At 35.1% G+C, this 26587-nt stretch overlaps 1 protein-coding gene across 5 annotated transcripts in view; it reads left to right on the top strand.

Moving 5' to 3' along the window:
* PCDH17 (protocadherin 17) overlaps nucleotides 1-25675 on the top strand; it is an 89766-nt gene extending 64091 nt beyond the window's left edge. For 4 of the 5 annotated variants that reach the window (XM_064408653.1, XM_064408652.1, XM_064408655.1 and 1 more), the window contains 2 exons: nucleotides 13089-13163; nucleotides 21076-25675. In XM_064408653.1, coding sequence (XP_064264723.1) covers nucleotides 13089-13163; nucleotides 21076-21758 — 758 coding nt within the window. In that variant the 3' untranslated portion in view covers nucleotides 21759-25675. Of the gene's footprint in view, nucleotides 1-13071; nucleotides 13164-21075 lie in introns of all 5 variants that reach the window. The other variant, XM_064408656.1, reaches the window with a different exon arrangement.
* Nucleotides 25676-26587: the final 912 nt, after the last annotated feature.

Genomic DNA, 26587 nt, shown 5'->3' with positions numbered 1-26587 from the left:
CTGCTTTTTGCTTCTGTGAGTGAATGTGACTGACTCTCATTCGGTGACATGTAGCTGCAGTCAGTATACAATTATGAGTTTATTAAATCTGTACTTCATGAGGGAAACCCCCAGGAGTCATTAAAATATTCAAACTAAAATAACTGAAGGTGGTAACCATTCAGATTTTGTTCAGATGTGGAGATTAATTCTATGGTTTATTTTTAGTTTTGGATTTTTTATTTTCAATGAAAAAATAAAATTGTGGTGACTTCAGAAAACCATATGCCAGCTCTCTAAATAGCACTGATAGAACATTACACATTTTGCAGAAGGAAGAGAATAAGAGAAATATGGGCAGAAAAAAACCAGATTATCAAGATGAGAAACAAAAGACTGGTGAATAAAATATAAATAAAATGAATTATTAATAACATATTTCTTTTGCATATTTGGAAATAGTTTATATTTCATTAAAGCAAACATACTTTTCAGAAGATAGTTCTCCTGTTCATTACCCCAGATATCCAAATTTATTCCTAAAAGGAGATCCTCTAGACGTGCATAGGACAAAAAGTCCTGCTGTTTTTATCTCAGCTCACCTCCTTTTGACTAAAACTCTGGATGTGTGGAACAAATTCAGCTAGACCTTAGCTAGAGCCCGCTTTTGGACATCTATTAAAATTACGACATTTTTTTTCTTCTGACCAAGAAGAATTACTTCTTTACTAGAGATTATGGAAGTGATTACAGCCATAGAATTTCGCTATATATTTATGACAGAACCAATGTTAGTAAAACAGTCTTCAAGTTAAAATGTGCTGAAATGCAATCTTGTGTAGAGCTTATTCGACAAATAACATTTTATTTTCTAGTTTTGCTTAATATCAGTTGGGGAAAAAAATCCAAAACTATCAAACAAAGCCATACCTAACACATCTGAGTTTAACCAGCACCATTTACATAAACGAAAAGTTTAGTTTAAAATGTTTCAAAATTAGGCAGTCTATAAGATTTTTATAATCACAGGCTCTTTTTTGGTTTTATTTTATTTTTAATAGGAAGTTGCATTTAGAAAAAGCAGGTATATATCCCACATTCCCTTTACTTCATGCTTGCCATCACGTATTATGTACATATGTGTAAATTTTTGCTTGTGCTTTGAATTCTTTATATTGACCAATTACAAATTTTCCATTTGAAAATGTTCTTTTTCTACTCATGTATAAAATGACATGCTTAAGCTTGCTAGATTTAAAGATTGTTGGCCTGAACATTTATATTAATAATTTTTCCTTCCTTGGGTGAATTGATCTTGGATAGTACTTAATTAAAATTGTATCCAAACAGTGATATTTATTGTTGGCTGCAGGTTTATAATATAGTTCACGGTGGAGAATGGAATTGCTTCTTAACAGAAGTATTTCTTCAGGATTTGGGGTTTTTTTCCCCCTAATATTTATGTTTTACTCTGATAGAAATATGTTGGCCTCTTGTGGTTTCGTCCTGTTATCTCTTGAAAATTTTTTCTTGTCCTTTGCTCCAAGTGTGAGTACAGAAGCTAATCTGCTTCATTTTTTAAAGTAGCACTAGGAGACCTTTTTTTCTTACGGAAGGGGTAGGAATTTTTAAGTGAATTAAATTAGTTCTTTCTTGACTTGTGTAGGATGGTATGGTTTTCATTAATCATGTGTGAGTATGTTGTTACGTGATGTAACACAGATGGGCACAACAAGCTGGAGCATGTCTTCCAAGAAATTTCAAGACAGCTTTCTTGAAAACTGCTATGAAAAAAATAGCACATTTTTGTAGCAGGAGTGATTAATCAAAATAGGACTTTGCCGAACACAGAAACAAAAAGAAACCAATTGGAAGTCACTTCGGCAGCTCTGCTCATAATCACTGACAAAATTCTTTGCAAAGTGTCTTGTTACAGGAGATTGTATTTAGGGTAGGGAACCAAGTATTTTCAAGTATTTCTGCTAAAAGATAGTAACCTACATCTATATTTAGATATTTGCAGTGCCAATTTAATCCATATTCATACACCTAATTAGGAATTTAGATCAACTGTAAATATCTACATTGGCATGCACATGATGTTGATTCTCCTAAGTAGGACTCCATATGCTATCTCACTCATGGACACCTTCCTCAGAGGCATGCAAGAATCAGAATCTGGTGCTGTGTCCCTCTGACATTCCTTGTCAAGGTCTAAATTTGTGTACCTGTAAACAGCACAGAGCAGTACTGCACATTGAGTGGAAGTGCCTGAGTTAGTTCAGTGTCAGAGTCAATCTGGACATTTTGGTGAATTGTTTCAGGATAATCTGATAATTAGTGGGTTTCTTCAGGATAATCAAGATAATCTGCTTCTCCATGAGCAGTCCTTTAAACATATTTTATATTGATTTGCTTAACCATATTTGAAAACTTGGCCAATAAGTAGCTTATGGTACCATTAATGATCTTCTAAGTCTGTTCCAGATATTCAAGAAAAAAAAAATCCTGTGTAGGGAAATCAGTATTTCAACAACATATAGAAATAATAACCTGATATTTTAAATATATATTTTCAGGGTTTTTTAGTAATAAATCCATGAAATTACATACTGTGTCTGCACATTTCCCTGATTACCCATAATTTCTGAACCAGTATCTATCCAAGGACACAGGACTAAAAAGTAAGTTTCCACAAATTTTGTGGCTATAGACAGCTGTAATGGACTATATAAGTGTTCAATGCCAGTGGAAAACTGATGTCACACATTATTAGATGCTGAAGGCTCTTGACTGAAGAGGGTCATTAACAAAGCCTCAGTTACTTAGGAAGCTTCAAGCAGACTGTGTCTTCCAAGACATGTGAGTCAATACAAAAATTTTCAGAAGAGAAGATCTAATTAGCTCCACTGCTCATGGCACTATGTGATATTGTAACCACATTACCTTTGTATACAGTGCAACAGAAACCAGTCTAGGGAACAGAGTCCAGCACAGGGACACTAACAGCCCCTTGGAGCAGCTCAAGGAGGACAGAACTGTCACAAATAGGTATACTAATGGGACAAAGAGCATAGAATCAGGGAATCACATCCCTTGTGCTGGAAGGGACCTTGAAGATCCATCTACTTTCAACACCCCTGCCATAGACAGAGAAACTTTGCACTGGACCAGGTTGCTCAAAGCCCCACCCAACCTTGCAAAAAATATTCAAGATTTTGAAAAAGTTTAATTTCCTTTGATGACAGATGGAAAGTCAAAAGATGTGGGCCACTAAGATTTGTGAAATTGGTCAGAACCTGGTGCTAATAATGCAAATGTTTGGGTTCAATCCATGTACAGGCCAATCACTTAAGAGTTGGACTCAAAGATCCTTTCAACTCAGAATATTCTGTGAAATCTGTAATGGTCAGTGAAATGACTCTCCAAAAATCTGGGACAAGCACACTTAATTCTGAGGCTCTTGGAACTCTGGAAAGACATTTGATTTGCATATATTGAAAGAATACACATTAATTGAATTCAAGGAGCTGTTGTACCTCTCTTTCCCTTCTGATAAAACCAGAATATTTCTATTTAGAATGAAAAATAGGGATATTCTCCTTATCTGCTCCCAGGTCCACTTTACTGAATGATAGATTCTGCACTTCTCTAAGAGGTCTCCACAAGAGGGTGATAAATAAAAGGGTTTCCATAAAAGGGAGATAAATAAAAAAAAAAAATAAAAGTCCCCATAAAAATGACAATGCAAACAAAATAGACTGTGTTAGGACTGTTTTACTTTGTGCATAAGAGATAAGCTATTGGTTCTTGGTATAATTACTAATTACTCACAATTATCACTAGTTGTATTCATGGGACAGGATGCACTTTAATCATTGAATAAGATTACAGTAGGTGCTCTTTCTGATGCCTTATAGCATCTTATAAAATTCTCCTCTATTTGTGATTCTTTACCTGCTTTTTCTCAAATATTTCTAAAGCTGCTTGGTAAGGGGAAGCATTTTAACAAATGTCCTTGAACTTTTAAATGAATTTATTATATATATAGAATTGTATTCACACTTCTCAGAATCATCTCTTTTCACGTCTTTATGCAGTGATTTCCTCCAGGTTGTTGCAACTGCACTTGATTGAAGCATAGGAGGCTAAGAGGTGCAAAATTAGTTTTATATCTTTTGTTCTGCCATGCAAGTATTGAAAGCTTTACTCATAGTTTCAATTTTAACTTGGCTTTTTTTTCTACTTTTATAGATATTTTTATAATTGTTAGTAGGGTAATCAAGTACTTGTCATACATTTTTTGAGAAATGTATGACAGGTATTGTAGAAAAAGCTTTGGCTTTATGATATAAATCCATCAACATCCTTGGGAATATTAGTTTATGTATATGAAAGTGATCTCTTGCAAAATGTCAGTGGGATACAATAAGTGGCCTTTGGTCCTTAACTTTTTTAGACTCACACACTCCCAAGCACTAGTCTCTTTTGCCAGGATCTGTTCCACAATTCCACGTCAATATGTATATGGAAGTGGCATAATTAAAAAATAAAAATAAATTTTCAGATAATTATCTTGCAAAATTTTAAGCAAAGTTGAACTTTAACAGCTGAAATAATTTTCTAGGCTAATAACAGCTATTCCATCACTGTTACATGCCCAAGTTCATGCAGAAGATGAATTCAACTTTGATTTTAGTCATACGTGGTCTCACTGAAAATAAGGAATATTGTATATTGTTTCTGAAAGGCTTTTAAAATGGAAAGATTAAAATTTATGCTGTAAACAGCTGGGCAACAAATTTGACAGACCTTACCCTAGTGACCAACTAACACACCTGAAGACATTGATAGGGGACACAAAATAGATGTCTTAAAATAATTTTGTCTTTTTTTCCTGTTCCAAACGCTTGACTTTTCCCATAATTTTGGTGGGTAGAGAGAGGCTTTAGACAGAAAAAGAAATCTAAAATTCAGGTGTGTTTTAGCACCCGGTCTGTTTCTATGTTTTAAGAAAATCACATGGCATGAGTTAAGGATTTTATCTATATTACAAATCTGTTCTCAGAAGGCTTTACATTTCCCATTGCAGCCTTTGATAATTCAATTAGTCTCTCAAAAAGTTGGGACCAGCTGATAAATTCACTTTAATGTTAAATAAAGTACCCCAGCAGGTTTCTCTTAATATCCTTGCTTCTCAGGGAGCTTAACTCTAGACCTCCCAAGCGCAACTTTCTGCAAGGAATATGAGGGCCGTTGGAGCAGATGAAAAGAACTGTCTCTACCAACATAGCTTCTCACCATTAATAAAGTTGCTTCAGATCATGGCAGAAATCTCACTCACTCAAATGGCTGTCCATCTAGTTTAATTTATTTTAATTGGCAGCCTTTGGTCCCTCCATGGAACAGATTCCTTGAATATGATGAATTATCCCAAGAACAGAGAATGGAATTACACAAGCTGAATTTAACCCTTCCCTTTAAACATTGTCTTTTGGGATTGCCAAATCCTATTGGCAGACCCTGATTGCTGAATAATAAGTAGGAGGGGATTAGCTAGATCCGCATTGACTATGTCTTTGGAGACTGCTGACAAAAAAGCCAGTTCTGTTTGTCTACTTCCTGCAAATGAATAAAGAATATGTTACATGCAAAAGATGAGCAACAGGATTTAGTGTGGTAAATAGATGCATGTCCCTGCAGAAATCAGATAGTGAAGCAGAGGGAAAAATCCTAACAAAAAAAATGTTGCTTTACTACTCACACAGAGTTGGCCTTAAAAGGCAGGTTGTCATTGATCTTCTGTACTGGATTACTATTTTGCTAGGAGGAGGCCTTGAATTTTAGATGTATTCATCCATGTCATCAAAGATGCATGTTGTCATCATAGTCAGAGCAGGCTAACTGGGACACTGAAAGCTTATAGAAAATGCTGTATTTTCCTCTCCAAAGTCAGAAAATACAAAGTGACTGAAATCGACATATCCCTCTTTGTGTGAAATTATTTATCCTGTATTTTTACCCCTCTTTGATTACCTCTTTGAAATCTAATAGGCAATTACATTCCAGAACAACATTTGCTGATTGTTTTATAAAACAGATTTTCACAGTAAGCAAAATAAATATATTACTTTAGATATGATTTTTTCAAATAAAGATTTCAAACAAATTAATTTCTAATGAATTAGTCATAGGAAACTTTAGGGAAGATGGTTTACATAAACATTTAAATTTAATATATTATTTCTTCTCTTTGGTTTTTTGTCTTGAAAATCAGACTTACATAAGACCTTCTTTTTATTCAGAGTGTTTAGCCTAAGAAAGAATTGCCCTTTATTTTTCCATACTAGTTCTACTTTTTCTTAATATAATTATTTTCTTTTAAATAGCCCTTAGCTACCAAAAAAATCATGGTCTAAACCTGAAAATATCTACCCTGGCTGATTCTATCCCAGTGTATCTTGTGAATATTAGCCTTACTTCTCTGTCAAGTAAAGGCTCCAAAAAACCTATTGAACTGCAGGTGTAATGAACTGCAAATGAACTTGTTGAAGACAGCTTGTAACATCAAGCTGGCATTGAATTTATTTGGACACCAAGAAGACCAATAAGCTGTAGTACCTAAATATAACTGTGGTAAAATTTCAGAAGATCATTTGATAATGCAGATACACTTACAGGATAACCATAATTGGTTTTCCACTTGATTATGTTTAAAGAAAAAAATTAACTGCTAAGTAAGTGTATTCGTTTTCCAGAGGACTGTAACTGGTATTTTATGAACTAAGTTGTTGACAGTTGTTTATCATCATAGTCTGGCTCTCTGAGAAATACCAACTTAACGTGTTGAATGAAAAAGTACATGCCAAATGTTAACTGAGAATTTATCTAAAGAAGGAATACTTGGGCTGATTTTGAAAGCAACAGATTTAATGAATGAAAGAGCTCAGTCCCACTCAGCCTTTAAAATAAAAATTTTTAGATTGGTTTTCTGAGAATGGAATCAGCGACTTGTGGGAATTCCAAATATGCTGTTCTATATCAATACATTTGCAAGTTGCCCAGTACTCTGCTGTGTTTAGGATTCAGCTAGATATGTGAGCCAGCAGAGCCTGGGCTGCAAAAAGCAAGGTATGTCTGGACAGAAGGTGTGGCTCTGCCCCCAGATTCCTTCAGGAGACAGGAAGTTGTTCTGGTTAAATTGGCAATGTTAAGCTGGCTTGCTCATCTCATCTGGATTTCTCTTGCTAAATTTATAGAATTAGAATAAAATGCCACTTCATACACTATCAAATATCTTTTGTAATTGTGGAAGAATCTATACATCAGCAAAGTCACTCCCTGCTATGCTCCTTATATGAACTTGGAGTCAGGGCTGCAACTGCAAGAGGGGTCTGGATCAGCTACAATTTTACTCAATGAAGAACATCAGATCCCAATGTGTTCCTCCAGGCATTCAAAGTGCAGCAATTTGTCACAAGTCTTAATTCTGAAAAAAAACCCCCAGTATCTTGTTATAAGCGTTCTATCACAGTACAAGGGAAAAAGGAAATTTGTTTGCTTTTTTCCTGAAAATAGCTCAGTGGAAAAATACCACAAAACTTCATCTGACAAATATTCTGTGGATTTATATGTGCATGGAATCACTTAGCATGGAATAGCTGTTAGTTTGCAAAGGGACTATTTTCTTACCAATGCTTGGACAATGTTCATTAGGAGCACATTGTGGGAAAGGGGACTCAGGTTGCTGAGTTACACACCTCAATCCCACCTACATTACTTTAGGAACTATTGGGCCTTAGACTTAAAGCAGACAATTTTCTGAGTGCTGAAAAGGCTTAGCTTATAGGAAAAGGCAGACCAGTTGATGTATATCCCTAACACAGATGATGACAATTTCAGGACATCAATTCTATGCATGTGAAGATAGGTAGACCTGCCTATTAAGTGTTCTAGGTCCGGATCCTTTCAGTGGCATTCTAAATGGCTCTCTGAATCCATCCCTCTCCATTGCGTCCAGAGATGACATAAGAATTTTAGCCTAATTTGAATTGTCAAAAATTAGATTATATGATTTTCTCTGTTTGTTGAATGAAATTATTCTCTTTTGTAGCTGCTGCTATGTCACTGATGAAACTAATATACAGCATCTGAATCTACATCCTGTGAGATTTTATTCAGTCCCTTGACTGACAAGAACTCTCCCTTAAACAGGAGTTTAAATGGAAGCTCTCTCTAGTTTGCTTCCCTGTCGCATGATAATTAAACTTTAACAGGAGAGGTGAAAAACCTGTGGCCTGTCTTCCTATTCCCTAGGATTTAATGCACATGTGTGGAGGAAGTCAAGCTCTTCAGAAGATCTCAGCTATAGGAACAGCTTTACTCTGGGTCATAACTAGACTTGGGCAGGTACAGTTGCATTAGGAAAGCCTACGCTTTACAGTCTTGTTCAAAGAAATAAATCTTAGTAGAAGAAGCATCTTGAGGATATTTCATCTTTATTATCATGACTAATTTCAGATGTCAAGCCAGCAACTTTTGTTTTATTTCCTCGGCTTATTTTACAGGAAGAATTAATTTCTGTGTGTTTTCTCAATTAAAAACATTTTTTAATTTGCTGGGGGATTTTGAGATGAACATTGACACAAAGGTTAAAGTAACTTCAAAAGGCCTTCAATTTAGTATTAGTTCTATGCAGCTACCTCCATCTTTCAGAGTATTACTGTTCTGCATGGTCTGTCTAACCAAAGAACAAGATTTTCCATGCTCTTTGATCTTTAAAAAATATATTGAAATCTGAAATCAAGTGCTTTGCCTAAGTCTTGACTCTGCTGGCGACAGTGATCAGAATAATGTAATAGCATGTAGAGTACCCCAATAACACCTAAAAAAAAATCCAACCAAACAAAAAAAAAAGACATATCTTCAGAATCAGTTCTGCTATGTCTAGAAAATGATTAAAAGCTCTGAAGTCTGATGTGGATAAAACAGGGGTCATAAACAACCAAGACAGGAAAAAAATAAAAGAAGAATAAATAGAAAAAAAAAAGAGTTCCAGTTAAAGCAACCTATTTGATTAAAAGACTGTTCAAAGTGCAAATGTCATGCTAAGACAAGAACATAAGCTCTACCCAAAGTTACACAGAAAGCACAGCCAAAATATTTTTATTATAGCCGTAGTACAGAGTTCATTGGAAATCTTGCCAATAATGCAAAAACAATGCCACCAAAAAAAAAAAATCATCTCAACCCTTTCATTTATTTCTTTCACATTACCCATCTAGGTTAGAGGGTTTCTACATAGCGATAGTGGGGACAATTAAGTCTGTTTAACACAGAGACAGATGCCAGATGTATGCATGTAACAGTTACAGAGGAAGCATATGCATAGTATCAGCTCTACAAATAGTCAGGCTCCCTAGGCACTCGACAGTTTTGAAGCTAAGGGAGGGAATGTTTTTATGTTATAACATTTTCCCTTGGTGGTAGCAAATTAGCTGCCTTGTATCCATCTTCAGCTGGAACTGCAGAGTCACTTGAGGGCTTACAAATAAGTTCAGAGCTCTGCTAGACTGTTTCTTAGGTACCTGAGAAGTGGTATACATACCACACCTTAGCACAGGCACCTGTGTAACAGGTGGAAGCAAAACAACAACAAAGAAGTTAATTCTTTTTCCCATAAGAAAAATTTTTCTTACCTTAATTCCTTACAGAATTTGTTCAAGGTCAGGCTGAGCCTTACATTCAGATATGGTGCTTTATTTTTATCTCCTTGGGAATTAAAGAAATTCTTCTTCTTAAAGAAAAACAAAGCAGTTACATTTTTATTAGGAAACCCAGAGGCTGTTTTTGAAGAATCATGCAGTAAATATTGGGGCTCAGATTTCTCTGCTTTCCATTATCTGTGATAATCAGAATTCAAGCTAATAATAACTGTGCAGGTCTCTTGCCTTTTTTCTCCAATAAAACAATAAGCCTGGGAGGAGGGGGACCCATTAAAATACTGTTGTAAAGCATACTTGAAACCCTAAATGAATTAAATATTATAATGATGAGTTCCAGTAAATTAAAAGATTGCTTTAAATACCCTGAGAAAATTGACAATGATCCATACCTAAAATAGGTTCATTTTATAGCAGGTTTTCCCCATTTCTAGGGATGTAGTATCTTCATCACCTCTACAGAGTAAAGATTGTCTTAAAGAATGTCAATAGATTGATGTTAACTGGCTTATTTGGAATCCTTCCCTAGCTTTGAATTTAGCAGCTGCATCTTTTACTTGCTTTACCAGAACAGTGTTTAACTTATCTAATGCCTCACTGCTGATTTCCTTTGTAGGGTGTTTAGATGAGTAAGCTGAGGGCACAGCTAACAGAAATTACTCTGACTGCATCTTACTTGGTGGTGATATCAGTAATTAGCTTTTAAGTCTATCTCCAAGACTAGAATACACTTTTTTGTAAGAACATGGCTCAGATTAGACGTTGCTAGACACCAGAAAAATAGCTTCCAATAGTTACCAGGCTTAAAAAGTAAAGATACTAGTGAAAACAAAGAACAGATAATGACGGCATCTTTGGAAATAATTCCCCAAATTGACAATTTTCCTTAAAGCTGTCTTTTGTCGCATCAAAGTAGTCTGACATCAGTTCAGAAATTGAAGCTATAACAAATGAAAAGATGACAAGTAAAAAGGTGAGTAGCTGAACTGCTGCACATAAAAGTAACTAGTAGGAGAGATTCTTCTGTATTAGTGGTGTTAATATCTATAATCTCCTCAATCCCTGAAATATAGAAGGTGATCTGTAACTTAGAGTTCTTGATGAAGGATCTGGGTAAAGGAAGATATGAATATTCTTAAGAGATCTTCAGTAAGTGTCTTTCAGAAATTAATCCACTGTTCATGGAGAATCTGAAAATGTGGTCTTGAATCTGTTTACATGTATAATTCTCTTTGCCAAACTGGTTATATTTAGGGAGTCAGATTTGAAAAAGACATGCTTAATTATCCTTTCTGATTGATCTAATTGGAGCACTATCCAGGCAGAAAGTTAAGTAGGATAACATTATGAAACTTAAATTGCTAAGAGATTTTGGGTTCTTCATAAAGTGACACAAGGGTAATCCCATTCTGCAAATCTCTTTGGAAAGTGGTAACAACACACCAGAAATCTTCTAAATAATAGTCTAAGGGATGCTCCCATCATATGATAATGAATTTGTTACTTAGCATGGGGAGGATGCTACATGAAACTCTTAAAAGTTCCTTTCTTTTATAAGATATTTCTGCATCTCTATGTCCAAGTGAGAGCTCCTTAAGGTGTCTAGACAGCCTAAAGTTTTTTCTGAGAGCAGCATCAGGAAAAGTGTTCTTCCTCCTATTCTGTCAGATGCATTGTAAACCTTCCATGAAGTCCAAAGTATATGACCTGCTTACGACATCAACCCTTGAAGCAGAGTATGATACCCTGTAGGGTTTTCCATCTGTCAGTATAAAACCCACATGGTCTCATTATGGCTGTTAAAAGAGATTTTTAATGTAAATCCAGGCATACTGGCAGGAATGTGGAGGAAAAATACTCTCTTTCACCAAAGCGGCCATTCAGATTTTGAATGGTTCAGCGAAACCATGCAGCCTTTGTAATTATTTTTATGAGACTTTGCAAAGGAAAACAGGTAACATTTGAAGAGTGTTTCTGCATTGATTTTGTTTCCTACAACAGGCTCCTACACAGAGGCTGACAGACTTCCATTAAACAGAGTCTACCTACAGTCAGGATATAAACAGAGCCATCAAAAGAACATAGAGATTTCTTCAGAAACCTGTCATGTCTCTCTCCTCAGTGGCACCCTCCTCAGTCAATATCTGTAAACAAGTTGTCATATCCCAATTTGAGGCAAGCTTGCAAAGCGAAAAGCTTGGTACCTTCTAATTAAAGATTTGTATGCTGAGATAATTGGCAGCTGGTAAGGAAAGTTCAGTGGTGTAACATATAGCTCATCGCTGGTGGCTTGATGGTCTGACAGATGGAGATAGCTCCTTTAAATTATGGAGCTTTTACATTCGTATTTTTAGGAAATGTCAACAGCATGATTATATTTTCATTAATGTTGTCTTTTCTTCCCATTCATTGCTTTTGTTTGTCATAATCACTTGTTACCTTTTGTCTCTAACTATACAATCTGTTAATATTTGTATAGGCAGGCTCACAATGGTCCTGGTTAATGACTAGATTATAAGCATTGCCACACTACAATATGCAGCATTTACTAAGTGCTGCAAATTAGATATGGAAATCATTGATACTATAATTATGACTGGCTTACAATAAAGTTAGTAAAAAGAATGTGAATATCATGCAAATTGTGCAAATGATTACACAAATTCAGTTAAGTTTCAGATTTAAGAATCATTGCTTTTGTAGATGCTAGTGCTGAAACAATCCCACTGTAATATCTTTTGCTCTGCCTTGATCAAGAGTGAAAATATGCGATATTAAAAATGTGCTTTCCAAAAGATCCACGAGGCTGTCCTGTTCTGTTAATTACTGCAGTTTAGTTTTCCTTCTTTCTCAGGAAACAGCTTGGGGCTCTACAACAAAGATGTACAGTTGGAAATTATCAATGTGTCATGATGCTAAAATTTCCCAGTAACTTCTCAGCTAAGTGCAGGGCTGGCACAGCTAGCCTTTGTACATTTTCCACCTCCAGCCCTGGCCTAGGAAGACTTTCTTATGTGGGATGGGGAAGAGACCAAAATGACTGTTTTGTGACTGTTGTATGGGCTTTTCACTGCAAATTAGAGTGAGGGCCAGTCAACTCATGGACAAACAGTGGAAATAAAGACTCGGTGTCCATTTTCTTGTTTCTCCTCTATTAGGAAGAAATGAGACATACTTTTTACTAGTTAGATGTTTTCAGCTCACTGCCAACTATAGAATTGTGTGTTTGTACCATTGAGAAAACTAGTGAAAAGTTTCAAGGGCCGTGAGCTATGTCTGGGTCACAAGTAAAAGTTGTTTTTCTGCTGCAGAATTTTTGATATTGTTGTGTATTTTGGAAGCAGAGCCTATCCCTGTCTGTGACTCACAGGTCTGATTTGCCTCCAGAACAGCAAGGCAGAGGCCAAAGACCCATTGTTGGGATCTGTGGACCAGCCCGCTGTGAGGATGGAAAATTTTCAGGTAACACAAATATTTTTTTCTTTTATATTCTTTTTAATAAAAATATGTGATTATCATTAAATTGTAATGATTTAATTAAAGCATACTTCTGTAAGAAATGTTTTAATTTTTCATAGTGCTCCCTGTAATCCTGAAAAATTCCTCCAATATTTATTGTCTGGGACAAATGTGAATTAGAATTAAATCCATAGGTCATCATGCTTTAATGGCTTTTGAAGTGTTTTATGTCATAACAATATAAAATATATAATGTCTTTACCCTGTATCTAGAAAACAAACAAACAGTCAACTAAATAAAAACCCTACCCCACCTGTGGGAAACTGTGTAAGGATTATAGACCTCAGAAACTTGTATTTATAATATCAGGAGAAAAACATGAGATCCAAGAGGTTTACAAATGTGGCAGTCCACTCTCATTTTACTGCCAGTTATTTTGCTAATCTGAGCTACATAATTGCTTTGCCTGACTGAGAGGAGCCTTTAAACAGACAAGCCAATATAAATACTCAGATAGGAGACAGCTCTGTTTAATAACAGCAAGAGAAGTATAGAAGTATTTGTTTATCTCTGCTCATTTATGTCAAAATCAATTGTAATTAAACAGAAATCCAACCACAGAGGTAGTGCTTTAGCTGATTGTTCTCAATAGAAATGTCATATAGACCCAGTGTTTAGGACATGCCAAAGCACACATTATTTGTCTCCTGTAATAAATATCTACTTATAGCCTTTCCAGTTCTTTAGTAAAGGTAAATGCCTGTCTCAATTAAAAAAAAAAAAAAAAAAAAAGTAATCCACCATTTAATGTAGTTCTGTGAGGTTTTCTGGTCATATTTTAGGAATTACTGAAGTTCTGAAAAGTGGAGTTAATTACATCCTCTGTTAGATATTATGTGGCATTTATTGTCCATCTGCTTATGCATATGTACAGAAAATACAGATCTTTCATATCTATTTAAGGTATTAAAAATATGAAGCAGAACATTATTTTGCTAGTCTAAAACATGTACTGGTGTTGGTGGAGTTTTTTTTAATAAAATCATAGAATGGTTTGAATTGTAAAGGGTCTTAAAGATCAGCTAGTTCCAACTGCCCTGTCATAGGCAGGGACACCATCCACTAAGCCAGGTTGCTCAAAATCCCACCCAGCCTGGCCTTGGACACTTCCAGGAATGGGACAACCTGTTCCAGTGCCTCACCACCCTCAGAGTAAAGAATACTGTGTTTGTGGTTAGACCAGGGAAATATAAACTGCAGGGAATTTTACACTTTGTTTCATAATTGAGTAAATTCTAAATGGAAATACTTTCAGTAATGAACGAAAATTCACAACATCAAGGGTGACCTCCTACACAAGTCAGTGTGAACTCTGTGTATGCATTCATAGACAGATCTTTGTCATGTGAAAAAAGGGTCATCACACATCTTTATGTACTTTACTATTCTCTGTAAAGCAACGAAGAATATAGCATTTAAAGAGTGAAGGTATTGTGAAACTGCATGCTTTCAAAAAGAAGGCAGCATATATTTTGAAATGGGTCCTCTGGTTTATTTTTTATTTGGACATGTTAGTTGATAATCATTCCAGTCAAGGGAATCAACCTATGAAGCATCCCTGACAATTAAGGTTTATTTTTAGTTTCCACATTCATAGAAAGGAATTTAAAAAATAGTCAGTTAGAATAAGGTGTTTATGCAATAGCAAAAACTAGACATCCCCCACTGAAAGAGAAAAAAGGATAGCTGAAAGACAGCTTTCCTAGGACAATTAAAAATAACAAAAGCTACTGTTATTTAAAAATATTTAGTGTTATTTAGTGTTGTCAGCTAACCATATTCTTATTTAATCTTCATCCATGAAGAAATGGCAATAAAAAGCTACATTTTAAAATATTTTGTGAGCAAGTTCTTAGGAAAGAATGCACTTAAATGACAATCAGTTAAAATCTTATAAATTATAATGATCTTACTCTGTCTGCCTTGTTTAACTCCAAATAAAATTTGATAAAATAGTTTACAGGTCTTATGAGGAATAGGATGGAACAGATCTAGCTGTAGGTCTAAATTATGCCTATTTATATATCCAGACTTGTTTATAGGGGTAATCAGACTTCAAATATACATAGATTCATTAATTTATATAAATATATATAAAAGCATATATATATATATATATATATATGTGTATATACATATATTTATAGTCTGATTTACCATATATGGGAATCTTGACATTTAGTATTAAATTGTATGGAGTATTCAATACAGACTATAATGTTCTTCATCCTATAAATATAGTGCATAAAATATTCATTGGAATTGTTTGCATGCTGATATTTACCTTGAATTTGGTTTTTTGTGTTGTATGTATGTATAATTTAAATAATTATGGACCAGTTAAATTGCAGAAAATATTGTATTTACTGATTTGATTTTTCCACTGAATTACTTTAAAAAAAATAAATTCTTGAGCTTCTTCTTTTTTATTGTTATGCAAATTTCATATAACTAGAGAGTCAAAATAAGATATCTGTTTTAGCCATTGAAAGGAGCCAACTGTCTAAAGTATTAATTAATTAACTTCATGGTGCAATATATTTAGGGTAAAATCAGTGCCCATAATTAATTTTCAATGTTTATAAAGAAAGTGTAGGAAATTGTAGATACCACAATAAAAGAATATTTTCCTCTTTGCTTGGTATAGAAGGCAGACACTATATGAGACTATAACTCATCTGGTAATAGAATGAAATATATAAGATATATCTTCTGCCGTGCCAAAATACATACCTTGCATTACATTTTATGCGTTGCCAATATAACTTTCATCCTACACCATCTCTGAGTTTCCATGCAGAATACGTTTCCTACCTAGGCGTCAGTTGTTTACAGATATCTTGTTTCCTTTTCTTTCTACAGCTGATAATTTAGCAGTTCTATTTTAGTGTATGTTCTCCCCTAAGTGCATAAAGCACTTCTGACTGTTTACCCTTAAAGCCCCAGAGAGTTAGGAAAACCTCTAGACTGCTTCTGTTTATTGTACACACATGCACTGTTAAGGGTTTATTTTCAACGGGAGGGAGACAAGCACAGAGATAAAGACTGATGGTGCATAGCACAGCATAAAACCTACTTTACATATACATATATATATATATATATATGTATGTATTTACCTTTAAATTTATTCTATTTTCTCATATGCCCTAATTTGGCCCTTGGTGGTGATAGTTAACTTTGTGTTTGTAGTTTCTGCTACTAATACAAAAATCCCTGTTTGATTTTCTTTACTGTGTGGTAGCTGTAGTAGTCAAAATTACAGGCTAATGGTGAGACAAGAAGCTTATAATGTATGATAATCAATACTCAAAATCCATTCCCTATGATGTGACATAAAAGAATGAAATGCAAAGGCAGAGATTTTCAAGGCTAGAGGAACAAAGCTCATGCAATGCAGGTGGGTTTCAAATCAAGGTCATTCCACGTATTTTTGTTGTTTTTTCTGGCTTCCTATTTAATTCAGTCACTGCTACCATGTCCAGAGAGCAGAAATGGAAAGTTAGTCAATACAGTGAGTAGGAATGCAAGTATAAAAATTGCTTTAACAAATACCAGAAATGAGAAGGGGAAAGGCAATAGAGCATGCATTATATACATAACATATATATGCTATTACATATATCTCTTTTAGTTAGAGATTGGCAGCAAATTTTGTATTTTTGTTGGCAGTACTGAATAAATCTAAACACTGTGAAAGGCCCCTCCTCATACCAATGTATATGTAAGCATGTGTGTGAGAGCTAATATAAATCTTCAAACATAACTTGGTTATAATAAATTAACCTAATGAGTGTTGAAAGTCTCAAAGCATAGTTTTTGGCACAGAACAGAATACCTACTGACTAAGTTTACAGTACTTATTTCCAGTGACTGAGAACTTCTCTGAACTTTACCTTTCATCTGAGCTTGTTTGTTTCAATCTTAGTTCAGGGAATATTTATTTTTTAAAAGAAATATAGTTCAGTTGAGTTTTAGAAAAAGAGTCAGTGTGAAAATGGAATTTCCTAGTTCTATATTTCATATAGATATATATAGGCATATATGTGTGTGTGTGCTGTCAATGTACAGAGCAGAGGATTACATAGATATATGTATATATATATATATATATATATGAATATATATTTAGTTTAAGATAATATGACATAGAACTGCTACCTCAAAGACAGAAAGAATTTTTCTGCTACAGATGGCTTTTTTTGTGGTATAATGAAATATACTGTAATGTTTGGGTTATTTTTTGTGAGAAAGGAAAGAGCAAAGTGTGATCTTGCTTTAATAAAGTAATTGAAAAGAAAGGAGCAGAGAAAAGTACTGGTCCATTGATTGTGCAATTCTGAGCATTTTATGGTAGCTAATGTGCAGCAGGGCTTTCTTTTCGTCTTTTGTTATAAAGTAACAAAATTGTTTACAAATATCCATACAAAGGATAGTTAAGCTTACAACATTAAACTTAGTTGGAAAGCTGATAAGTTGTTTAGGTAAACTTTTAAAAGTAACAGAAGGCATTTACTCAGAATTGTCATGAATTCCATATGAGAGAAAAAATAACTTTAGATATTGTTAGGGAAAATCCTGAAGAGAACACCTATTTCTTCTATTTCTGTAAGTCCACTTTTAAAGTTAGAGGCTGAACTTGTCACAAGTCTACTCTGAAGGATCCAGAAGATGAAGATGTTTTTAAAAATACATAGATTTGATTTGTTTTGCAGAGTTCTATGTTTCTGAGTGAGGGTTTGTTTTGGGGTTTTTTTGGAGCAGGAGGAGGTAGTTTGGTTTCTTTGGGATTTTTTGGGGTTTTTTTTAGAGAGAGAGAGTGTGAGAGTAGCAGTTTCCCTTGGCTGTTTTAAAGCAGCAGCTGTTTGATGCTGTAAAAGCTCCAGAAAACTAGATACAGAGAACTTTAGTGGAGGTGAACTAATGGGTGGAATGAGGTGTATAGCTATGTCCTTCATTCGTTTGGCTCCCATTTCATTAAGCAATTGCCACACATATGTTGTCTCTGTGGTTGTGCATACCAACGCCATCTCATTCAAGTGAAATAAAATCAAATACCACAAAATTAAATTTCTTCCTCAAAATCTTTTCAGTTCTGTCTCTTTGTTACAGTCCTAATGTTGGGGTTATTTTACTCCTGCTTTTCATCATGATAATTTTGTTTTTTATTGGATACTAAAACCAGCATGTGGATTAGTTTTCTTTGGAGATCACAGAATCATTGAACGATTTGTGTCAGAAAGGACCTTGAAACATCTACCACAGACAGGAATGTCCCTCACTAGATCAACTTGCTCAAGGTCCTGTCCAACTTGAGTTTGAAACCTCCAGGTGATGGGACATCCACAATTTGCCTAGAAAATCTGTTCCAGGGCCTCCCTACCCTCATATGAAAGAGCTTCCACCTCATGTACAATCTAAATCTGATTTCTTTTAGTTTATACAGCCCAGGACACAATTGGCTGTCTGGGTTGTGAGCACAAGCTGTCTGGCTCATGTCCAGCTTTTCATCCACCAGAGGACCCAATCCTTCTCAACAGGTCTACTCTCAATCTGTTCTTCCCCCATCCTTTATTGATACTGACTTCAACTCAGGTACAGAACCTTGCACTTGGACTTGTTGAACTTTATGATGTTCACATGGCCCCCACCTCTCAAGCCTCTGATGGAATCCCTTCCCTCCAGCAAAGCAGATGCACCACTCAGCTTGTTGTGACTCTAGGGTGTACTCAGTTCCATTTTCTATCTCATAAATGCAGATAATAAATAATGTTGGCCCCAGTGTGGACCCTGGAGGGACACCTCTCATTATGCTTTCCACTTGGACATTGAGCCATTGATTGCAGCTGTTTGCATGTAACCATCCAGCCACTATCTTATTGATCTGACAATCCATCATCAAATCTATCAATCTCCAGTTTAGCACCAAGAATATTGTGGCCATGTCAATATTTGACCATATCAAAGGCCTTACAAAAGGCTTTGCTGTGTCCACTGATGCATTCACTCCATCCTAGAAAGCCACCAGACAATTTGTCCTCAGTGAAGCCTTGTTTGTGTCTAATCACCTCCCCATCTTCCATATCTTTTCATACATCTTCCAGGAAGATCTGTTCCATGATACACAGTTGATACACAGCTGAGGCTGACTCACCTCTATTAATTTCATGTTTAAGGCCCCTATGTTACATCCTTTTCCTCAACAATCACTTTGTTCTGTTGTCCCTGTACCTAATTCTCACTTGCTTTTAGTATTTTTTCAGGGTTTACACCAGACCTAGATTTTAAAGCCTTCAAGGATGGGAGCTTATATACAGAATGAGACTTTTTCATACTACTGTATCACTAACAGTTATCAGTTCTGAGCAAATTATCACAGTTTAACATTACTGTGACACAAAGCAATTTTAGTTTAAGTCCTATTTATTCATATCTTTTTAGAAATGTGAAAAACATTTTATACTCTGATTCCCATAGATCATCTTTGATGTTTCTTTTGTCATGTCTCTGCAGTGCAATCATTCATTAATCAGGTGGTGATATAAGATTACTAGGAATTTATTTTCTAATTTAGGATGTTTGCTTAAATTCTTCCCATCTTTGGGTCAACATGTTTGTTCTGCTTTTCTGAAGACTTGTTCTGCATGTCTGTATGTGTGTTACATCCTTATATTTAAAGGTATGCTAACAGTTTTGGTCTAACTGGAATTCCATGCACTTTTTAAATACTAAATTCCTCAAAGAAATTAGTATTGAACCGATATGCCCATTTTGTGAAAGAAAAAATATTAAGATCAATGTATGGTTAACTGAAACCTAGAGATGATAAAAGGATTTATACTATTTGTTGTTTTTCTTATTCCTGATGGTATAAGTACAATTATAAGATGGTAAATATTGGCCCAAATGTAACATATTTAATGCAAATTACACACAAGATGAGGTTTTTAAAACAGAAAGTTTTCTTTGAATTGTAGACTAGGAAGTACCAAAACTTATGTTCTAAAAGTGTAGTAAGGGAATCTCATTTAACTGTATTCTTTGAAAGAAATAAGGATATAGAAATCTTATCTGAAAATATCATCAGTTCAAATAGTGTGTCACCATTTGTCATTCTTCCAAATTGTATGTATTGAGCAAATCCATTTTCACTTAGTTGCACCAAAACAAAAAAGGGAAAAACTGATTACATGATCCATACTCATGTCTAATAAAATTGCAATATGCGCTTTTTGACAAGCTTATATTTAATGCATACTGATGGAAGATTCTAGTTCTCTGTTCTCAGCAGGAAAAGTAGGCTTTTCAAGAAAACCTTTTTATTTTGTGACTGTCACACAGCATAACAATTACAAATGAAATGGAGGTGACAAAAAAAGAAAAAACAGCTTGCTGATTTTTATGAAGTGTTTGTATTTCCAGAAAGGCAGTCACTGCTCAGTTATTTGATTTGAAAAATTAATCCTTATAATTCCTTTTGAGTTCCCTAAGTACTGTTCACTCTTTTCTAGTATGAGTTTTACAGACTAAAGCCTAAAAGATTTCTGCAGCAGATTAGTTTACAGATGAAGCTCAATTCCACTGAGAATGAGTCTCTAATGACCCCTTTATACTTCCATTGGGTTGTGTGAATGCTTTAATATGTGGAGAACAGAGTTAAATAAATCTATTGTCTCAACTAACAGGTTTATGCAAACCTTCTGAAATATTTTAATTATAGCTTCTTCTTTTTCTCCATAATTAAGAAACCAGATGTCAAGTAAACCCATCACGTGATGATCATAGCCTATTCATTAGCCTAAATAAATCCGCTTATAATTAGAGGTTTTTCTCTCTTTCTCCTTTGTTTTGCAGAACAAGAAGAATGTGTTAACTGCACAGATGAATGCAGAGTGCTTGGTCATTCTGACAGGTGTTGGATGCCACAGTTCCCTGCAGCCAGTCAGGCTGAGAATGCAGATTATCGCACAAATCTCTTTGTACCCACAGTTGAAGCCAACGTTGAGACTGAGACATACGAAACTGTGAATCCCACTGGGAAAAAGACTTTTTGTACATTTGGGAAAGACAAGAGAGAGCACACTATTCTCATTGCCAATGTTAAACCTTACTTAAAAGCCAAACGTGCCCTGAGTCCTCTGCTTCAGGAGGTTCCCTCAGCATCGAGCAGCCCAACCAAGACATGCATTGAGCCTTGCACCTCAACAAAAGGACCACTGGATGGTTGTGAAGTGAAATCAGGAGCCTTTGCTGAACCAAGCAGCCAGTACTTGTCAACTGACAGTCAGTATCTATCGCCCAGTAAACAGTCAAAGGACGCTTCCTTCATTGCATCAGATCAGATGGCTAGGGCCTTTGCAGACGTGCACTCCCGAGTGAGCCGAGACTCCAGTGAGATGGACTCTGTTCTGGAGCAGTTAGACCGTTCAGCCCGGGATCTAGGCAGGGAGTCGGTGGATGCTGAGGAAGTTGTGAGAGAAATAGACAAGCTCTTGCAGGACTGTCGGGGAAGCGACCCTGTGGCCATCAGAAAGTGAGGGGGAAAATAAGGACAGGCTGGCAGTTGCATTCCTCTTCTGCTGATTGAAAGTAAATAAATAAAGAAATTCCCTGGTCGTTACAGAATTACAGGAATGAAGGAAGACCAATGCTGCTTTAAGGCTTTTAGTGAACATCTGAAGTGCCCACAAGTATGTTCTTTTCACTGCTCTTTCTTTTTGACAGATAACACTGGTTTCATTTTGACCAAACTTTCATTAGGACAGAGTCAAATACACCAAGAACAAAATGAAAGAAGGAAAGACAGTGCCATTTTGACAATCTCATAGGAAGGTGTGAGAAAGATGGAATGGAAATACATCTGATACTTTAAGACTGTCCTCAATAGCTGATGCTGACTTTACTGTTTACGTATAAACCCCAAGAAAAACAGGGTTGAATAATGCTGATCTGTGGTGAATTTCCAGCAGCCACCACAGGCTTCTACTGAAAGTCCTATAAAGAGTTCTTGTAGTAGTCCAAGCGACACCAAACATTAACATTCATTTGTGGTAAACATTTATGTACAAAGTTATCTGCCACAAATATGAAATATGAAAAAAAAAAGAAAAAAAGAACAATAAAACAAAAAGAACCATTCCAGATCATTATTCAAGAAAACATATCCTCATCATTAATGAAACACTACATATCATATTAAGGTTAAATGTAAAATTATATAGTCCATCTTGTCCTGCACACACATAAGCTAATTCACTTGATGAAATGAAAAAAAAAAAATTAATATCTATTTAGCATTTTAGTGTCCAACAAAGCTATAAATAGTTAGTGATAAGTTAAAAAAATAAAATAAAAGAAAGTGAAATAAAGTTTGGGAAGAAAATAGTTACCTTAATGGTAATGCAGAAAAGGAATTAACATTATTAACACTTTTTTATTCATTTGTGGACACTAAAATAGCTCAGGAAAGTGAAAATGTCAGACATCCACAAAAATCACATGGTCATTTAAATGTGCAAATGTAAGAAGATTCAGTGTGTTTACATCAAATGACATATTTTTATTGATTTATTGCAGATTCAGTGCATATGAGCCAAATTGTTGAGTGTATAAGAGCTATATTGTGTATTTTATTAAATTAATATATAGTTGTGTTGCAAAAATATTTGGGCTTATATTGTAAATGGCAAGTGTTGCCTCAGTAGCTGTCGAACTCTATGAGTTTTGTTTTTTCCTGCTTCCTTTTCCCCACGGAATATGGGAAGCAGCGCCTCAGAGCAAAGTCTCTTGTTTAATGTATGGTCTACGAAGTACTGCAGTACATAATCTGTTCAAAATATGTTTGAGTGAGCTGATGGAGCTAACTGAACAGCCTACAAGTACATCCATCAGTCATGGTTATGTGCAAGTCCTTGTAGAAGCTTCTATTGCAAACCCATGTTTAATAACAAAAATTACACTCGAACCAATATCTGGAACCTCCTTGGGTTTTGTTTTTTTTTCCCTAACACATGCAGCCAGCCTATTCAATGCAGGATATTTGATTGAATTCTTCAGAGATGCCACCATTTTAAAAGTTTTGATATTAAGTTTATAGAGCTGAAAATTATGCCAGTGTCAATTTGGCATGAGCAGTAATTTATCTGATTCTTTAGTATGTGCAATAGCTTACTACAGTTCTAGATAAATACTGCTTATTTTGGGGGGTGTTTTTAGTCAGGTTTTCACTTGATCTGAATAATATTTGCAGAATAACTTAGAATAGCTTGGGATATAGTTTCTATTTTTTATTATTGTTTCCTAAGAATGTTTTTATTGCATTTGGAAAGTTCAAAGTTACTTTCAAGTGAAACTTGGAAAAGAACAAACGAACTTCCACAATAGAAGAACTAGCAGAAGAATAAAATGTTTAGCTCAGGATTTGTCCCTTATATACTTTAGATACTCTGCTGGAAATACCACTATGGCACATTGTTTAAAAACTGTGAATTTGGTTTCTTAAATTTAATCTGTACTATAAAAACATTTATAAAAAGGGTTGGCAATCTGAAATACCACAAGCCATAGTTTTTTTTTTATCAATTTAAAAACAAAAGTTGACCCAACAGCCTATTTTGGTTTTGGGATTGCATTTAAATGGTGATTTTAGTTAGTCAGTCCTACAATGAATTGTCTTTGGGAGACACCAATTTTGACAGTTTGCTTTTAGCTCCTGTTAAAAAATGTCTACAATTACATGCAAAAAGGAAGGATCTTGTACATGTTTTATCAAGCTACTCTCCATGTTTTGGACAATTTATGTATCTAAAACGTGGTGTTGTCTGTGTTATATAATTTTGTTTTGTTTTATTATTTTTTTTTGGCCAGGAGACCCAAGATTGGTTTTGCTTGATAGCTTGATAGCTTGAAATTCCATAGTGGAGAGGATTTTTATTGTTTGATCAGTCTTTTCTACGTATTTCTGTGGTGCCCATCACTTCAGTGTCTGTGCACCAAGTCTTTAGCTCTGCCAGTGAGATCCATTATTCAGCAAAATCTACGCCAATATGTAAATGCAGTCAAGTGATGGAGATTTGTGTATTTTATAAATGATTTTAACACTGAGTAACCAACTGTACAATTCATTGTATGTTTCTGAAGACATAAAACCACAACATTCTGAGAAAGGGCTGTGCCAATGTAAGAGGAATTTACCTTAAGGCTCTCTGTCACTAGTGATTTACTAGCTTTAGCTGTTTAACACATTATCTGTATTTAGTAGTGATTATTTATTTACCACTCTGAGGTAATTCAGAATTCATGACTCACAGCTCTATAGAAGAGTTTAGGAAATCTTGCTTTTATTTAATTTGCCTTTCAACTGCCTTGTTTTGTAGAACTCTGGCATACTGCTTCACAGTACGAAATTATCACAGGTTAAAAAATTTATTTTACAATTTAGAATGGATATATCATGAACCAGTAAACCAGCAGAGCTTATGCAATGTGAGTTTTGCTGGTTCAGTCAAAATTAACATGATTGTGCATGAAGGACGTACTGCACACAAAAGATTTTAAAGTGTTTTTTTCTCCATGGTATCTCTACTATCATCATTGGAGAAAGAGGGAGCAATGAAAGATAAAGTTTATGAGTTATTTCTCTCATTTTTTACACACATGCTTTATAAGACTGAAAGGAAATATCTGTCAAAAGAGTATAAAAGGAAAGCTGGAGTTAAGGGAGGCAAGTAAAGCAACTAATAAATTTGTACTGTACACTGTGAATAGCAAATAAGGCATTCTGTATCTTTTTTAATTAAAAAAAAAAGCCAGCAATTGGGAATTCCTTATACAATTGGCCAATCAAATCAGAACTCAAAATGAGACCTTTCTTTTTTCCCTTTTTTTTTAATTGGCATATTTATCAGGAAACAGATTCTCCTGAACTGTGATTTGCTACTTAAGAATAGAGGTTTCCCAATCCAAGTTACCCCTAGAAGTCAAACTTTGTTCATAGTGGAGCAAGATATACCATTCAAACAAACTTTGATGTTGCTTTCTGTCAAATGGAAGGGGAATTGCTGAGGTCAAGGAGGAGTCTGAAGCCTAGCATAACATACACCCACTCATTATTGTTTAATTGCTTTCTTTTGACATCAGGCAGCAGTTATTATTGCATTAATTTAAATGGGAGTTTTGGCTATCAAGATTTGTTGAATTGAAGTGTAATTGAATGAAATCTGATTAAGGTTTTGACTTCTCTGGCCCAATTGTGATACAGGTTGGCATTCTCATTTATCAGCCCCTGTCTCCCCATATGGCTCAAAGTTGCACCAATGACTGGTGAATGACACAAAAAACCCAAACAAAAGCAGCATACATTGTATGGATTTTCTCAACCGCTATTGTTTAATGGCTGTGTTTAATGTGACCTATCTGGAAAATGAGGACTACGAATAAAAAGCGATTACTAATAGTGGTGTTGCCTGCTTTTGCATTCATTAACACAGAAGAAATGTGTTAAACACTGCATACCACAGGGAGCCTGATGGTAATTACTTTGGAAAAGCAACTTGTGGCAATGCGGCTGTTACAGCTAGTTATCAGTTTGCCAAAAAAATGACAGTTCCTGCTTCATTTATTAGAAATGTGTAACTGTTTTCTCTCAACAGGAAAGTGGAGAAGAGTTTTCATCAAGCTGGGTAGGTTTATCTTTTAAGCAGCTGATGCACTGAATCCCTACAGGCTGTTATTTGCTCATAGAAACATGGAGCTGAATAAAGGATATTTGGGTTTAGTATACTGGTGTGAGTTCACCAGAAACATTATAAATGGGGTAAGTTCTTAAAGACTGTCAGCCTAGCAGGAAAGATCAAAACACTGCTTGAGTATACAAGTGCCGGACGACTTGAAGAATGCAAGGAATTAGTTTTTGCTTTCTAAGTTTTTTAATTGTGTCTTTCTTAAGAGTGTGAGTAATTTTATTCATGATGCTGTAAACAATGTGACAAATTGCTTGGAAAATATTGCTAAGTCCTATGGCTGTTTTTTTGAGTTTGTTGTTATAATTTAACACTTTCATTAACCTCTTTTGTTTGGTTGGGTTTTGATGTATTTGAGCATTATGATCAATCCCTCAGAATGTGTGGCTCTCTCTGTCTGCTTCTGTGTGACTGTAGCAATGACATACCAAATAGTGTAAAGCCTGAAAACCAGAATTTTTAGGTTTTTTTATATTTTAAATTTTTTTTTGGTTTTGCTTTGTTTTGGGTGTTTTGTGTTTTTTTTTTTTAGTTGTTGTTGTTGTTTTGGCTTTTTTTGTTTGTTTGTTTGTTTGTTGTTGGTTGGGGGGTTTTTTCCCAGTGGGGAGTTTTTTGACTTTGTTTGT

Source organism: Passer domesticus, chromosome 2 (genome assembly GCF_036417665.1).
Source record: "Passer domesticus isolate bPasDom1 chromosome 2, bPasDom1.hap1, whole genome shotgun sequence".
Taxonomy (NCBI): Eukaryota; Metazoa; Chordata; class Aves; order Passeriformes; family Passeridae; genus Passer; species Passer domesticus.
The sequence above is the reverse complement of the archived record's forward strand: the minus strand, read 5'-3'. Positions and strand labels throughout refer to the sequence as shown.